The sequence below is a fragment of the Ascidia mentula genome, chromosome 9 (assembly GCF_947561715.1).
Source record: "Ascidia mentula chromosome 9, kaAscMent1.1, whole genome shotgun sequence".
NCBI lineage: Eukaryota > Metazoa > Chordata > Ascidiacea > Phlebobranchia > Ascidiidae > Ascidia > Ascidia mentula.
The window spans coordinates 10160704-10178646 of NC_138574.1; the positions used below are offsets into that span (position 1 = coordinate 10160704).

General features: G+C 41.5%; 3 protein-coding genes across 3 annotated transcripts; 1 reads left to right on the top strand and 2 right to left on the bottom strand.

Annotated features, from left to right (window-relative positions):
* The first annotated feature begins 706 nt into the window (after positions 1 to 706).
* LOC145914326 (uncharacterized) lies at positions 707 to 14592 on the top strand. Its single transcript, XM_083002137.1, has 30 exons — positions 707 to 877; positions 1066 to 1265; positions 1337 to 1414; positions 1516 to 1637; positions 1870 to 1999; positions 2064 to 2160; positions 2237 to 2342; positions 2420 to 2585; positions 2806 to 2961; positions 3018 to 3155; positions 3363 to 3471; positions 3527 to 3625; positions 3690 to 3855; positions 3948 to 4078; positions 4174 to 4298; positions 4354 to 4451; positions 4679 to 4729; positions 4796 to 4949; positions 5012 to 5134; positions 5190 to 5310; positions 5372 to 5557; positions 11243 to 11384; positions 11590 to 11738; positions 11806 to 11997; positions 12210 to 12374; positions 12750 to 12835; positions 13143 to 13300; positions 13358 to 13529; positions 13716 to 13874; positions 14211 to 14592. The coding sequence occupies exons 1-30, from the start codon at positions 724 to 726 to the stop codon at positions 14475 to 14477; spliced, it is 4200 nt and encodes a 1399-aa protein (XP_082858263.1). The 5' UTR covers positions 707 to 723; the 3' UTR covers positions 14478 to 14592.
* On the bottom strand, positions 5775 to 11147 carry LOC145913721 (apolipoprotein(a)-like). The gene has a single exon (XM_083001466.1). It carries the CDS (start codon positions 11145 to 11147, stop codon positions 5775 to 5777), a length of 5373 nt encoding a protein of 1790 aa, XP_082857592.1.
* On the bottom strand, positions 14555 to 17834 carry LOC145914327 (mitochondrial-processing peptidase subunit alpha-like). Its single transcript, XM_083002138.1, has 10 exons — positions 17655 to 17834; positions 17297 to 17514; positions 17031 to 17193; positions 16734 to 16929; positions 16399 to 16582; positions 16162 to 16337; positions 15818 to 15936; positions 15568 to 15721; positions 15233 to 15377; positions 14555 to 14999 (listed from the first exon to the last, which is right to left on the bottom strand). Exons 1-10 carry the CDS (start codon positions 17699 to 17701, stop codon positions 14827 to 14829), a joined length of 1575 nt encoding a protein of 524 aa, XP_082858264.1. The 5' UTR covers positions 17702 to 17834; the 3' UTR covers positions 14555 to 14826.
* Positions 17835 to 17943: the final 109 nt, after the last annotated feature.

Below are 17943 nucleotides of genomic sequence, written 5' to 3' on the forward strand. Positions count from 1 at the left end.
CGCTTCTGTCCTCACTGCACAATTGCGACCCGGTTTTGTCTCCGTTCCCGCTTGGGGGTAGGACGTGCTGGCGAGACACAAACAAACAATTACCGGCCTTCTCACTTCATCGCACAAACGCCGTGCCTGCTGCGGTCCTGCGGAATCCAATTTCCACACACTCTGGCAACCTTAATCCTGTTTACCTTTGAGCTGAAGGTGTTACACTGCGGTCCGTTGGTCTGTCCATGGATTATTACAAGTGATCTCTGGTCTGTGCATGATAAATGTTACCAAATTGCTTATTGGTTGTCTTTACAACAAAAATGCTAAATGGTTATTTTCGGACAGACCGTTTATAGTCTATATTTTGTCATAAATTTCACAATTTTAATTTTATTTGTTTTTGAAGGACAATGAATTACCCAATTTCAACAATAACATTGGAATATTTATGTCAAACAAATGTAGAACATAAAATAATAATTAAAAAAGTTATTTCTAAACGCTTTCCCATGCCGCTGCATTTAAGTATTTTTTGTTTTCATGGCAACTTGCGGGTATTCCCCCCACTCTAAGTCTCTTGCAAAGTTGGAGTTTTACAAAATTACGTTTACCTTAATTACGTTGTTTACATCATTGACATATCACTTGTAAAGTGAAGTGTTATTTACAAATACACAAAATTTGTTTTGTTTCGTTATCGTTATTTATGTTTTAAGGTAATTGTGCCCAGTTTTAAGTATGGAAAGCGAATTAAGTGAAAATTTGGAAGTATTAGAGAGCATATGTTCCTCCAAACAGGAATCTGATGATCAAAAATTGCAGCATGCAAAAGCAGAATTAATTAATAAATGCAACTCTGTTGTATCCCTTCCATACAACATTCAAAAACAAGGTAATTGAATTGTGACCTACTTTATGTGCTTATCAAAGCTATCTGCTTGCGATGATTGCAATTGTCACAAATTTATTCTCGCTGTTTGAACTGAATGAGGTTCAAAGATACATTCAGTTGCACAGGAAAAAAACAGTATTGTTTCAAACCAATCTATTACCTTACTCAAAAAGTTTATTTAAATACAGATGTGATCACGATGCTATACATGATCGCATGCAACCTTGCTAGAAACAACTTGCTTTCTTTGGCTGCAAAGGTTTTTGAGTGTGCAAAGAATTGCTACAATGTGATTAGTACAAAGAAGTCTAGTCTTTTGGACACTGATGAAATTATGCAAATGAAAATATTGTTTGAAGCAGGGGAATGCTGGAAAGGATTAAACAATGTCAGTCAGTAGTACATTAGGATAGCATTTATCCCATTTTGTATGTCTAATGATCTTTAAATTAACTACAGATTGAAAGGGCGATAGAAAATTACCAATCGAGCCTCAACCTATCGTTTCACTGCAGTGATCTTATGTTTGAAAAAAAAGTAAACATGACCTTATGGTTTTGTTTGTTTTTTGAAATATTCTTAACGTCATGTTAAATTTGAAATGTTGGTTTTAGTATTGTACTTGTTTTTGATCAAAGGTTTGTTTTTGTCTCTCTGAAGCTGAGACTCAAGTTGGAATGTATGCAGAGGCCACAGTGGGGTACCTTAGATGTCTTGTTATTTTGGATGATTTAGTATACAATGGAATGCAGACTGAAAGGTGCGAACCTAATTTAGGACACAATATAAAGAGTGAATATTGGTGCTAAACTTGTATTTGTCTATTGATAAAATGAGCATTATTGAAATTTTTTTGTCTGTTCATATTTAATTTGAACCATTTTGGTGTTTCAATTGGTGCTTTTGCATATGTTTTATTTCAAACACTTAACAATGCTAAATGATGACAAAATAATTTCATAAATCTATTGCAATTATTCCATTTTATTCAGTGAGCTAGTAGAAGAGAAAATCTTATTTCACCACAAACTTGCCATAACATTCCTTGAACTGAAATGTTTTGATGAGGCCCTTGAACATGCCAAATCTGTGCACATACTATCTTCCCAACCTTCTGCAGAAGTAACATAGTTACTACAGCTATGTTCTTTTTAACACCTATATTAATTTAACCTTTCAATACTAGATACTAACACTAATTGGAAATTTGTATGATTACATCGAAGACCCAGAATCAGCTTTGCACTATTATTTATTGAGTTTAAAAAGAATGTCTAACCATGGTAAGACCTACACCTACTGTTGTGCAGTTTGTTGCAATAGGTAGTTCTATTTTGATATTACAACCTGTTTATTTAGATGTAGCTCTCACTTCTGTCTACAACAGTATTGTTTGCAATTTAATTAAAGTAAAACGACTGAAAGAGGCCCTTGCTTACAGCAATAAACAACTGGAAATTTCCAGGTAAACTTTCATAAATACAGTTTCATTTAAAGGCATAAACTATCATTGTTGTGCTGACTTTTGTGCTACTTACTCAGTGACACCAAAGATGAATTCAACATATATCGAGCTTCAATTCACAAGGGTCAGATACTAATGTTAACTGGTGACTTCGAACAAGCTAGAAATGAGTTTACTTTTGCAATGAAACTTGCACAAACATTTCCTGATGATTACTACTGTGAGTGCAAAGCCTTGTGCAAGGTACAACTTTGTTCTTAAACATACATATTGGATTAATTTATTACAAAAATCTCAAGTGATAAATACAGCATGATTTAATTGCTGAGAAACCTTAAGTTTCATAGATCAGGTTTTTGAAAGACATATGTATGTCACTAAAATGCTTGGTTTCTCATTTAATAAAACCATAACCTAAAGTACATTACTTTTTACAAACAATTGTTTTTATTTTGGGATATAGGTGGCTGAGAGTTTGTCTGTAGAAGGGCGCTATATGCAAGCACTATATGAATGTGAGAGGGCCTTGTCCCTTGCCAAGAAAAGCAAATCAACAAAATTGTTCAAAGGTATCCAGCTAGAAGTAGCATTGCACAGCCAACACTCAACATCTGAAAAGGTTGTTCAGACTCCTTATTTCTTGGTTTGGTTTTGTAACATGCAATATTTGTGTAGGAGTTGTCATCTGCCCTTGTTTGTCTTTGTGAGGTTATTGAGGAAAACTGTGTAAACTTTCAAAATCTTGCCGTCCAGGAACAGCAGGTTTCAATGGAAGATCAAGACAGTTTTACAATATACTGCAGGGCACTTCAGGTATGTAAATTATATCTATTGCATGTGTTTCAAATATACATGCCAACTTATTTGGTTGTTGTATTTAATGGAAACACATTTAAAATTTTTGTAAATTTTGGGCGGCTGTGAATAAACAATTAAACCTTTCCTCTCCTTTTCTTTGGTTTAATACAATAGTTACACAAAGCTAGTTTAATGTGAATCTGCGACACATCTAAATTGTAGGTAATACTGCACAGACTACATCATGCCAAAGCAGCAGCAGATATAGTTCAGTGGCATAATCACTGCATGCTTTTTAAATCATGGAATGTACCATTGCCACCTGTTGCAGGTAAACTTTATTGGAATGTTTGGAAATATTAAACTTGTGACTTTTATCAACACAGATTTGGTAACAAGCAAGGAAAGTGCACACAACATTGATTCACTGGACTATTTGCAAACAGATGGAACTTCTTATTTAATGATATCTTGTTGCAAATTCGGTAATGAATGATCCAATAACAATCTATTATACTTACTGTACCAATAAATGCTTTGCTTTTTTAGATGTACTTACTATTGTGATCAACAATGGCCAGGTCTCAACTTCACTGTTATCAGATAGAGTAATTAGTATTAGGAAGACTATAGGCCGTATTAAACAGTTACTAGAATGTCTTCAGCCCAATGATGAAAAAGAACAGTTTCTAATACAATATACCACAGAGCAAAGGTAAGGCAACAAAATGGACAACAGTAGTGTTCATTTTTATCTGGTCAAATGTACAGCACCTTGATACACTAACCAAAAGAATGTTTTGTTAGATCACTACCCAAATTCAAGGAAAAGAATACTGATATGGTTTTGCCAGTTTTGAAACAAGTGGATTGTGGAGACACCGGTCAAACTACAGAACAATATGTTGACAAAATGCCACGAGAATCTGGCGATCATGGTGAGGACAGTTGTTAAAAAAATATTGGCCACCATCATTAGGAAGTATTTTTTTGTACTAAACATTTGACAGCATCGCTTGTTGTTGTGTTTTAGGTGCTGAATTTGTACCAGAAGCTGCCCTAACAGAACTATATGATATTATAATCAAGCCCATTTTGCCCACTGCTATTGTTTCTGGCTCATCTATATGTGTGGTCGTTGATGGATTTCTGTCCAAGGTAAGGTTTTTGATTTTAGGTCAACGAAAAAGTGGATTTTATCTGTCTTATTTAGGTTTCGTTTGATCAGTTGGTTGATTCATCAAGTAACCTTGCATTTGGGGATACATACAACGTTATTACAGTACCATGTCTACTTTCGTCAATCCATGAGTAAGTAAAACTACACACTTTTTTAGTTTCATGCAGGAAGGTTTTCATGTTCCTGTCAAGTCTAATATCTCTGCTCTAATATATTGATTAAAACACAGCCTTATATTCTGTTTGTAGGGTAGTGCAGAGTGTCCTATTGCTTATACGGTGTTTCTGTTTTGCAATAAAATTATCTACAAGCTAAACATCTGAATGATCTTCTTCATGTGCTTTGTTATTTTGTTCAGAATTTCTGTGAATAAGCCAACAACGAGGACGGAGACCGCACAAAGTTTGCGGTAATTACCTTATTTCATTACAAACCACAACACGTATACAAAAAATAACAAACAGAATTGTGACAGGGACCAACACCTCATTCAAACTCTGGAAAATCCCACAGACCTTCGTTCACTAGAGGACATTGGTATTGCAAAAGATCTTTCCGGGCTGGTGACGTCGTCCGCAACAGGAATAAACATTATGACGTCACCGCGCTACGTCACACCCCACAAGCGTGTATGCTAAATTTAAACTGAAGTGTTTTTTGTTGTGTTAACTAATTATTTGATACATTTAAGGTGCCCTTTCCTGTTAAAACATGCGTGTTTGGAAGTCCAGTGATGCCCAGTCGACTTTATTACGAAAACTTTGTTTGGGAGCCAAAAGGAAAATTATCGGCGGCAGAGAACGAATGTAAAAAGGTGCAAAAATTATTAGTTCTAATTCTTTGTATATCAAGATTGTCTCTCTATTCAGGTTGCGGAATATTTAAATGTGATTCCAGTCACTGGAGAAAGGGCTACGAAAAAACAATTTCTCGCAGAGTTTTCAGAGGCCACTGTGATGCACATCGCATCATATGGCGATGTCTGCAAAGGTTTTTTTTTCACCAAACGCATTTTAAACCTCTAAACCCTTAAAATTGTTTTGGGTTTCAGGTGCCCTGGCATTTACACCTAATAGTTTTCCAGTGGAAGAGATTCCCTATTCATCTCTAAGTTATCTGGTAACTAAACAGGATTTGGAGCACACTCCGGAACATTTACAGCTCCTGGTGCTCTCCTCCGGTCACGGATGGTCGCACAGTGGTGACGTCAATTTGCCAAATATTTTTCTATCAGCAGGTATGCGAGAAATTATTAATTTATTCAAATATCCCATTGTAGTTCTTTAAATCATGCAAACATTTGTTTTCATTTTAATGTCGTACGTGGACAGTTCGTGGGCATACATTGTGAATATCAAGTAGCCGACGTCGCCGTAAAACACCAACAATTTGTTCACAACCAAAAGTAGCCTTTACATATAGCCTAGCACACTAAGCGCAAATCTGAATACCCATCATGTCAACACACGCCATGCAATCAACCAAATAAACACCAATCGATTTGACCACTCAAATCGATATAAACGTAATCCCGCATTCGATGTTTGTAAGCTGTTGTAGTAACTTGTATATGCGTCAACTTCTCTTTCGCTCAAATACCCTGAAGCATATATCGAGTCACAGCGCAAGGGCATCTCTTCTTCCCCACAGAACTTAACTTCGCTGGCGCTCCCTACGCACAAGCTTCTGTCCACCGCGTTCCTATCGCGAAAACAAAACCGGTGCCGGATTATTGTCCTCGCGCATTCGTCACAGCGCGTCCAACTGCCCCATGAGGCCCAACTCGCTGCTATACAATGCGAATCGGCGCAAGGCTCGGGACCCAAACGCCATTTTTTGCCTTTGCAAGGTGGGTGCAAGCAATGGCGGGTTACAAGCCATACGCAGGCAGCCGTGCACTGGCGGGCGTCGTGATCCCACTGTGTCCACAGTCCCCGAGATGACCCAGGGCACCAGCCCCATTCATCGTTAAGATATTCGTTCACATTCGTTGTTGTCCCGCACCAGAATGGGTCTTTTGGCCGTTTCTGCAGTCGCGAAGTGCGAATAGGTGGACGATCATCAGTGCAGGCGTGATACGTCTTTCCTCTATACATAAACGGGAAAATGCATGGTGACTTAGGTGGTCTGTACTGGGCCGTTGACGTAGGGACCATTATGGGTCCAATTGCGGTGCCTGGACACGGCGGCACATCGCAATAACCGACTTGAACTTGACCCCATGGGTTGGTATTACAAAATGGGCGCGGGTGCATTGCTCCCGGATTCCGACAGTTCTTCCAGTGAAAGTCAATCTCCGGGTGATCTGCGACCAGGGCTCGATAGTTTATCACCACCAACCATTGGCGACATGGCGTGCTTTCGCGGTACTTGTCGCTGTTGCCGACGAACTCACGTCCCCGCGTGCGTACATCGTAACAGTTTTTCCGTTTATCGCAGTCTGCAATATTGCAGCTGTGCATCAGCTTCTCCTCATCGCCCACGCAAGGCTGGTAGCGACATGGGCGTTTATAAATGACCCCACCTTTGCCACAGGGCTTGCTGCATTGCCCGGTGTACGCCCAACTGCCCCACGTGCCCACTTGTTGGGGTGAACAAGTTACCGCTTCATCTTCTCTTATCACATCTCTCCTTCCTTGTACCCTGCCGCAGTAATGACCCCGATTTGGTGCTGGTCTCGGTTGGCAGGATTCCACAAGTTTGCCGTTAACCCTAAAGGGGAAAACACACGGGTCGCCATCAACGTTCAACACGGGTTCCTTGAGCTCGCATCTCGGCACGTCGCAAACCTGTATTGTTGACGGGATGCGGCCTCCGCTTTCAATTATACAGACTGGCAGTTTTAAGCTATGGGGCATGGGATTTCGACAAAAGTTGTGGTGGCGATCTTCGAGAGCATCAATACGCGAGATAACGCTGGGGACCCGCAGTATACGTGACACCTCTTCAGATGACCACATTAGGCAAGGTTTGCCGCTAGGCAGCTTATACTTTGTGCCCCTGTAGCTTACGCCGTCGCCTCTCATGCATTCTTCGCAAGGATGTGTGTTGCATTTCCCATTCGTGACCTCCTCCTGCATCGCGTTGCGATCACATGGCTCCATACGACAATATCTTCTCCATTTGATCTTTCCACCACCACACGACCGTGTACATGTTACGCTTGAGGACGTGTTGGTTGCTACCATGAGAGGTGAAAGGGTGTCGACGGTCGAAGGAGGGCATATACCCCACTTATGGTCAGTTCTGCGCTGTGGTGACTGGTCAGAATCTTGGACAGTTGCGCAAAACTTTAACCGAGTTGTGTACTTGTAGTCACCCACTCGTACTTGTTGAATCTGAGCTACTTGACAGCTTTCGTGAAGTTGACCGTTTGAAGTAAACGGAAAAGCGCAGGATTTGTCGTTGTCAGGACCACCGACTGTTCGAATTTCCCCTTTGTGCGCTGGACAGCGTGGAATATCACAGTATTCCCACCTACGACGGTCGTTCACGAAGCACCAAGGTGCCAAGCGAAAGCCGAAGGGACTTGGATTTCGGCACAAGGCATGATTGAGCAATACCCCCCCGCCTTCAAGCGGGTAATGGTTATCTTGAAAATCAGCCCATCTCATACAGTTAAGGTTGCTAAGCGTTTTGGATGTCTCACCATGGTACGCTTGGCCTTCGCCAATAAAACAATCAACGTTCTCAACCATTGTCGTTTTAAACGGACACTCGTTGGTATTGCAATGACCTTCGAGTTTAATCTTGTGACCTTCACAGGGCGGAATCAAACACTCCCGGATGTACATCTCTTGTCCTCCGCCACACATTTTACTGCAGGTGGTTGTTTTTTTCCAAGCAGTCCATCTGCCTGTATAAATTAAAGGGCATCTACCCCAAACCATTCTATTTTGAACTTCGTCTTGACTGTGTGGACAATACGATCTGCCCTGCGAGCCATGGCAATTGTGGTAGTGCTCCCCTTGGTAACGGTAGGGAAAGTGGCATGACTTTGCTTGGGTCGATCGACCACTCTCTGGTATCGTGTATGGAACGCTGTGCAAGTTTCCATCATCGCAATACCGGATTTCGCAGTAAGATTTTTCCAACTGCGAGGATACAAAGCACCAGGGCAGTTGATCTCGGCCCATTGGGTTACGACAAAAGTTACCTTGTAGTTCAGCGCGAACCGAAGGTTTGAAAGATGTGTCGTGTGACTCGAAGTCCTTCCACGGGATGCAAGCCCCGCCAACAGCCACTGAAACGTTGCCCCGGTATGTCGTACCTTTGCCTGCAAGACAAGTTTTGCACGGCTTGGTATTGCAGTCGGGTTGGGAATCGGTCAAACCAGCGTCAGATTCGTCGCACGGCGGGTGAAGGCATTTCCGACTCCGAACGTACTTTCCTCCGCCACAGTCTGCTGTACATTCGCCGCTGCCACTCCACGTGGACCAAGCGCCACGTGTTCCTGTAGGGCAGACGGCAAACTCACCGGACGAAAATTTTTGATCCAGGGATTGCACTATCGCCGTCAGGCTTGAAATCTGACGTTCCTGAGTTGCGCAGTACATAAATGAACCTTTCGAGTCCACTGGGGAGCATGCGTCGTGTGTATGACCGTCAACGCCCACGTACGGAAACACACACGGTTTCGCCTCTACGCGCAGTTGATGTGCTCGATTTGGTATGGCCCATACCTCACCAACTCGGCGTGGACACCTTGAAACGTCGCAATACTCTGTTGAATCAGCGCCTGTCCCTTGGGCCACATAACACCACGGAACTCTTCGTACTCCGGGAGTGGGGTTGCGGCAGTGATTTTCGCGCAACCGCGGTAATCCTAAAGGCAACATGCTATTGTGGTGGTTCGAAACATCAGAATCCCACCTTGCGCAAGGCCTACCGGCAGCAGTTCGCGCGACTGTGCCATTATACAAAAGGCCCGAACCGACAAAGCAGTCCTGAGTTTGCTTGTCAAAACAAGGATGTAAGTTGCACCTTTCCTCTTTCGCCACCCTAATAGCGGATCCTTCACAAGGCGGAAACAGACAGGTTCGAAAATATACTTTTGAGCCACCGCCGCATGATCTGTCGCAGTCTCCGGCGTACTCCCAGTTCGTCCACGCACCGCTGAAATACCTGGGACAGTAGGCAAACTGGTCCGCCGTTGTCTTGCATTTTTCCCTGCCTTGTGCTACTTCGTCAAGCAGCACACAGGCGTCATACCACTGCGAACGGTATTGAAATGGAAAATGGCAGGGATCTGGTCTTGCTTCTTTATCTAACGTTACTGGAACTGTGTAGGGAATTCCCCCAGTTGTTACGTCCGTGGAACACACAGGTATGTCGCAATACATACGGGGCGGCAAATCGTCCTTGTTTCGATAACAGAAGGGCTGGCTAAACGTTCCAGCAGGGTTTCGGCAGTAGTTAATTTCCAGTTCCGGGTACTGATCTAATGTGGTTTCAGGATGAGTGTGTGGTTCATGTACGGTCCATCTTTGGCATACCGTGCCGTCGTTTGCGACGTTGGTGATTCCGCGATAAGCTTCGCCACTGCCGTAGTAACACTCCCAGCAAGCCTTAGTGTTGCATTTACGACCAGCTTTACGTTTTGTTCCCCAACAAGGCTGAAAATGACAGGCACGTACCATAGTCATCTGCCCGCCTCCGCAGGTACGAGAACATGCACCTACTTCTTGCCAGCTACCCCATTTGCCTCGAAATTCCTCAAGGCAGTATCCCCATTTCTTGTGCTTGTCGAAGTCGTTGGTTAACGAACACCATCGTCTGTTGCGCCTATGATCACTAATGCACCGTTCGTGCACCTCGCCATCCGCCACATATGGAAAATAACATTTACCAATTGCTTTGTCCCCAAGTATCGGTATGTAGCCTTCGGCTTGAAATTGCTGCGAATTACCTTCAATTGACAAAATAACGTCGCCAGTGCAGGGCTGAGTGTTGCACTGAAGGCCCTTTTGCGGTCCCTCGGTAACGCCCGTGCAAGGTGCGTACAGACAATGTCTACGTTTATGTACGCGACCACCGCCGCAAGGCTTGTCACAGAGAGAAGGGCCGACCCATTCTGACATAACTCCTTGAATACTTGACGAACAAACACCCCATTGTGTTGGATTTAGGTCGTAGCTATATGTTGTTGGACACGCTATTGTCCCGTTAGGAAAAGCGAAGCAACCCCATGATTCGTGTCCGTTTCGCGTGTAAGGGAATACACATTTCTTACCTACCACTAGTCCACCTTCAACAGTAATGATGTCCGATGTCGTTGCAATTGCAGGGATCTTGCATACTGGACTCGACATCTTGTTTTCTTGGCCACTGTATACTATCCACTCTGCACGACTTGCTACATTACTTAACACAGGCCTTCCACCAACGACCTTCCAACTTTCTAGCCTTACCTCGCTGGCCAGATACAGCTTCTTGGCCTCGTGTATCTCCAGCATAAGGCCGTAAGCGTAATCACAACTCCACTGCTGGTATATATCGTAAGGGTCGCACGGCAAAAGCTCCAAGTCTCGTTTGACACTTTCGTGTGGGTCCAGTACAGCTCCAAGGCAACGTTGGTATTTGACATTTCGGAGCAAATTAGGTTTTAGACGCTGCCATTGCCAAGCTTCGTTGTCAACAGAACAACTGCTTTTCAGTTCAACTTTGTACTTGCTCTCCTCCCGTACAGCCACCAAACAAAATCCCGTGTCTTCGTTTTCCCGACTGTGGTATATTGAAAATTCACCAACACCTTCGCTTGTAATCACAAAACATAGCAACCAGCATGCAATAGAGTACTCCACTGATTTCAAAATACAAGTGAACATTTTGGCAACAATTTCATGAATAAGCCAAATAGCTTTGTATGACAATAGTCTTTTCAGTTGTTTATGACGTAATAACGATGCATTGTTCCCAACAGGCGTTTCTTGTGTGGTGTATTCAAAGTGGCCAGTACCTGATTGTGTGTCAGAAAACTTCTTCTTTCATTTTTACATGAACTTGCAAAAATCGTGCAAGGTATCCAGAGCCTTGTTCAACGCCAAGCAAGCAACCAAACAAAGGTATCAGCTTTTTCAAAAAACAATGCAAAGCGAAAATGTCATAAAGCGAAATATATGTTCTCTTTGAGAAAAGTGTGTTATTTATTTAACATTTGCATACAGATAATTTTGCTCTTTTTTATTCATTAAAAAGATCTATTTAATTTTATTGTTAAAATGACCGTTGATGGATCAAAAATAATTTCTTTACTGATGTGTTATGCAGATTTCCGCAATACTCGCTATGGAATGCATTCACAGCAACCGGATGTGACGCCACCATCGATCTGTCGCAAATACGAAAATCACAATTGCAAAACCGCTTAAATGAACTCGAATCCCCGCTTTTGGAAACTCCGCCTTTTGTAGAGGAAGGTGAACATTCATTTCAATACTTTTTGCAAACCTTACTTCAACAATATAGAATTTTTTTTATAAAAAGTGGTGAGCCCGGAGGAACGATTCGATCAAGTTCAACAGGCCTTGTCACGCTTGAGCGGATGCGTGTCAGGCGACAGTGACGTCATATCGTTTTTACTTGGATTGGTCGAAGAAGCCACCGAACGACTCACAAGCGATGATAATGCCGATCGTCCCGTTGTGATCTTTCCAAAAGCTGTAGAAAAAGTTGGAGGTGGGTTATGGATACTTTACAGACGAATCCAACTAAAATTGTACATCAGATAGCATCATACTTGAGTTGAGTCCAAGTTATTTTCTTCCAAAAAGTAAAACTTGAGAATGTTCTCGAAACCTTGGCAGGGTGTAACTGTATATATATTGTGTTTTTTTTTTATTTATTCTATGCGCACAAGTTACTTACGTGCGTTACTGTCATGGCAACAGGCTCGGTTGAACTTCTTTCGCTGATGGGATTTGATCTTCAGCCAGTAGATCGAAAAACTCTTTCAACGGAACGCTCATCACAAGCTGATAAAATGATTGTTTTTCCGCATTGGAACCAGGATGGCTTGCTCCTACCATGCCACCAGGCTCTGATTGGTTTACATGGTAAACACTTTTTAGCCATCCTTAGGTGTTAACCAAAATCTTTGTCACCTTTTTAAAATTATTTCTGTAATTCTAAGAATAAAAAAACACTGACATGTTTTATTCATTTGAAACATTTCGGCAAAAGCTTGTGTTATGGTCAGTTGAAAATGACGCGGTTGGTGTAGCTTCAGGATTATATGGAGTTGACCTGACTGACGTCACAAACCATAGATATGGCAACAGTGTGGACCAGTTTCTTTATTCTCAGAATTATAAGTAGATCCGTAAACAGTGTTCCTGAATATTTTTCCGTTAATTTGTTGATTACCATCAATTGTTATACTAAGAAAAAATATTGTGATGCAATAAGCAATTTTTAATGTGACTCCACAGAGTTGTGCCAAAACCCGAGATGTCTCCGCACGATGGCGCTAATGCTTCCTCTTTCTCAGCAAGTTTTGTCCCGCTTAATAGACCTGGTAAGTATGAATCTAGCTTTACGTAAAACAAGCGTTAAACAACATTCAGAGGATTATAAGACACAAGTCGCCGCATTTTTGCATTTGTCGTATGCTTGAAGCAGTGCATGGTGGGATTTAAATATTTTAGCATTCGGTTCTCTCACCAACAGCATGCCAAGGTAACCGCGGGAATATAGTGCTCATTGTGAAACTTAGACCAACACATACGGTTGTTAACAACCGGTTCGCGTAGGTCGTTAAAATCCAAAAACCGGTGCGAACCGGCTGAATCCGACCACTGACCAGAAGACGTGTATTTCGACAGCTGTCAATTCTACACCATACGCCGGAAGTACAGCTTCGCACAACAGATTCATCCATTAGAGAGTTGTGGCTACAGAGGTCAATCCGACGATACTTAAAGGAAATCGGTATTGATCACGTTCAAGACCTCATATTCTTTTCCAGGAGCTTGTTGTCAAGGTAACGCAAACATCGATTGCTCCGAACCCACATATTTCAGGCCCAATTTATTTTCAGGTCCTGCCTGTTGGCGACTTTGCAATTCCTGACGTCGTTTTCCCTCCATCGAGACCAAAGCGTTTTAGAGCAGCTTGACGTCACAAATTTGGGGAAAACCCCCCAAACCGATAACGCAGATTCTCCTGTTGAGTTGGATTCCTTGAAACTTGCGCTGCTTCCAAGAAACGAGGTTTTTTTTTTCAAAATCCGCAACAATTTCGTAAAAGTACAACTAACAAGCTACTGTTTTTTTAAACCGTTTAAAAATGTGTCCTAAAAGTTTTACTGTCCTGTTTTTACGATCTAAAAACAAAGAATGTGCACAATTGAGACGTAAATCATTTTCAACCGCTGCAAAAATTATCTTAAATTTCAGGTTGCGGTAAGGTCGTCATGGATGAGTGACCGCAGTTTTGAGAAGGAAAAGAAAGAGCGGAAGAAGTTAGCCGACGATATCCGGGAGCTTTCGGAAAAGTTTTCCCACGCTCTTGCGCACGCCAAGTGGTGGCACCGGGATGTTCGAGTTCCCCAACAGGTCAGTTGACAGCATGTTTATTTACACCTATACCTCCCACTTGGGCGATGTGAATGGTTTTGATAATCAAATCCTGTTTATTTTGCGCAGAAGATTACAAAATAAATAAACTATAGTAATAGAACATTAAAATAGTATTGACGCCGATAAAAGCTTGGGGGTTATCAAGACAGCGCAGAAATCGTTGAATTGTGAAGAATTTTTTTTAAACCTATTTTTTTAACTTTAGATTTGTGTTTTACAAATGCCTAAGCGTTATATTGTTAAAACACAGTAATGCTTTCCTCCTTTTTTGTAACGCGAAAGACATTCAACCGTGATTGTGTATTTTTACAGGCGGACAACAGCCTGGTGTCCCAAAGTAGCGCTGGTGAGGCGAACCCAGTCAAAATCCCGAAGGTCAAAGTTCAGTCGGGTGCAACTCCGTCATGCAATCGGACGCTTGTGGACGGGGACAAAGGCCCTCCTAGTCTTGTAGAGACCCTAAGTCGGCGCCAGGATGCCCGGCACATCTTGCAACGGCGGTGTGACGACCTTACCCGTCGGCACGCTGCGTCTGTCAGGTCCACGTATTTGCGTTATGCCGACAAGGCAGTAATTTAGTCATCTTCAGTTTCTCTGTTCGATTTGGATCTTTGTACACTGTGTTTTCCACATAGAGACGTTTATTTTGCACGGATAGTGTTTTAGCAACAGCGCCAATGGGTGTTTAAACAGATACTATGGAAATTTCCGCCTGTAATTTCTGTGGCAGATCAGTTACATTTGCGTCGATACCGCTTTATGCTTTACCTATAGATTAAGACGTTCATTTTTCAAAAAAATTCATGTAACATAATTGGTTTATTCACGTCACGTGACGTTTGCTCTCGCGACGCAAGAGCAAATAAAGAAGTTTTTCGCTAGTTTCCGAAGTTAAACGCCGAAGACTTTCTTGATATTCTTCACTATTTCAGCTGCGGAAAAGTCGAAATTTTCGCGGTAATTTTCCGTCGGAACTGGCTAAAGCATTCTGCACGTCGTCCAGACTTGGCATGTTGCGGAGATCTCCCAGTCCAGCCAACGATGCTTTACTGCCGAGCATGTTGCCAGCTATTCGCACGATGTCTTCGTTACTAACGCGCTCTGCAAACAAAATGTAGGATTCTGTGAGCTACAGACAGATGGCCACTGTTTCGACCTACAAGGACCCATGGGCGTGACTCTCTGTTTAAAAAAATAGCCTGTTTGTTTGGAATCTTGAAAAGTGTGATTTTAGTCGAAAACAATTTTTGGGCAAGTGTCACCAACAGATAAACGTGCTATCCCTCTTTAGATGTTTACACTGTTTTAGATGTCTTTAAGGCCAGAAATCTTACCAATCATGTCACATAACTCCAGCGGCGATTTTCGTGCGCCTGTGGCAAGAATTTGTCTGCCTACATCTTCAAATATAATAGGACGAGCTTCTAGGTTCATCATTAGCATAGACTGAAGCTGCTTTTTGGCACGTTTCAATTCCACCTAAAGTAGATCACATGTTCAGTTTTCGTCAAAGTTCTGCAGTTGAACAAACATTATAATGGTAGCAAGTTATGATGTTGGAAACTGATGAGGCAATTAGTTTGTTTGTGCTACTGAACCAAAACCTATATAAGTGACGAGTTAACAGATCAAAAAAAGTCACAAGAAAATCATACAGTTGATAAATTACCTCATGTGTCCCATGAGTTAATCTAACGAATTCCTGGGTGATGACGTGAACACAATCTCTAAGCTGGGATGGATGGGAACTTCCCTGTATGCAGAAAAAGCCACCATCCTGGTAACTGTGGTGGTAAGCAGTGGCAGCATACATCCAATGATGTCTAAAGGCAAAAATCCAAAAATAAACAATACAAAGTGGACTGAAAGACCATGTTTAAGTACATGTTGTGCATTTGTCATGTATAGTGAATGCTTACCGGTTTAAAACATTAAGATAAAGTCTTGAGAACATTCCTTTTCCTGGTCCTCCAGCAGAAAAAGAACCACCTCCACCCATTAGCATGTTAAGGACAGCGTATGGGACAAAGTCATCATGCTGAAACAAATTTTTGCACATGAAAATGTCACAAAAAGTTCAGAAAACCTTTCAGAATTGTTGCCGGTACAAAACTTGCTTACTTTAACACAAGTACAACAAATGTTGGTTGTAAAAAAACTTCACTTTTTTAAGGCTTTACAAACGTTCATAGTCAACAAGGGTGTGCGAACCTTTATTGGTTAACAGAGTAAAATGTAAAAGATACAATTTCTCGCCACATACCGTAAAGTCTACTCCTTCCAATCCTACTGAAACATGGGCAAGTTCAGGCATTGGAACAACGCTCAGGGAAAGATCAAAGCTTTTCTCTACTTTCACTTCACCACCAGTGTACTGTGCCATGGAGTTATCCTGTAGCACAGGACCATCCAATGACCATGTTGGGGATTTTGCTGCGGCTGAAAATCAGAAGACAAATTTTTACTCCAGAATTCATCACGTAATGTTTCAAAAACTAACCAGAAACATGTTTTTCACACAGTGCTGCTAATTCATTATGATCCACACCAACTCCTGCAACCACCATTCTTTGTGGTTGATAATAGCTTCGCAAAAATTTCTGTACAACTTCTTTGTTGATTTCCCCCAGAGTATCAGCTGGAGGAAAGCGAGGCAGTCCCACAGTGTTACCCCTAAATGCAGCCTAAAATATTTGAAAAAAAGAAAAATAGTTTTTTTGTGGTAAAAAAGTCATGCATACAACTTACAATAAATTACCAGATTATATATAGCTTTTACAATTTGTTGCTTGATGATGAATTACTTTAAATATGTATATTTCATTGCTAAAATACCTCATGAATAAGCTCAGTCATCATTGGGTCTGGATCAGGCTTTTTGTCAAGCATTTCTAGTTCATATTGAAGACTGTTGTGTGCAAGATCAAACTCAGTAGCAGAAAGTGATGGTTGAAATACAACATCCGCTAGCAGTTCAATAAGTTTCTCTAGCTTGTTTCTGTCAATACTTGCAGCATAGATGGTTGTATCTCTGCAAATTCATGCAACTTTATTCTTTGTTACTGTTAAAATGTTCATGCTTCTTTACATCCTATCGGCACATAACAAATTATTGTGTATTATAATTTATACCTTGATGATTGGCAGTCACAAATACCACCAAGGTTTTCAACTGCTTGCATAACATCATCCCTAGTTTTATACAATGAAGATCCAGAAAAACCCATTCTTTCGATAAAATGACTTGTGCCACTTGGGTATTCAACTTCATGTCTGGATCCAGCATTGACCAGTACTACGATAACAAATATACTTTACTATCTATGAAATGGTCACCATTATTACACATAAAAGAAATACAAAACACATAAAAATGCCTCTTATAACAAGCAACATACTTCCAACAGTACAAAAGGTTCCAAATTTGGGCTGTGAAGTTATGGTAAGCCCATCACTTAGTTTCGTGGTTGTAGTGTGAAAAGTTTCGGCTCCAGCTTGATTGTATATGGGTGTAGGAGCATTTTGCAGTGCCTGGGAAAGTGGGGTTGTGAGTTCCTCCGGGGCCTTGTCACTTTGTTGATAAACTTGGCTTGATGTAAAAATGCCTCTTTTGCCACTGAAAAGGATTAAAAAGGCATATGGCAATAAAATTCACGTACGTGGTGAAAAACATGCCAAAAGAAAGACAAAGTATATGTAATATTTAGTTGTAGGCCTACTGTCACATCAGCTAGCAGAAAAACACTTATTTCTCACCTAGTGTATTTGACGAGGCGCAAAAGCGCTTTCAGGCCTTTGGACATGCTAATTGATCTCAATTTAACGTATTTAGATATTTTTTCACTTGCTTCTGTGTTTCATCATCAAATTCCAGCAGGTTGCGAGAGTCCATGCGTACAAGCGAGAATCAAAACAAAAACGTACCAGAATTTTACGGATCCGGTGGAGGTTGAGAGAGGGAGCAAAGCAGTATATTACATTTAATTCAAAATACTTTAATTTCACTGTAGTTTATTCAACAAAAACAAACATTTACTCTATATAA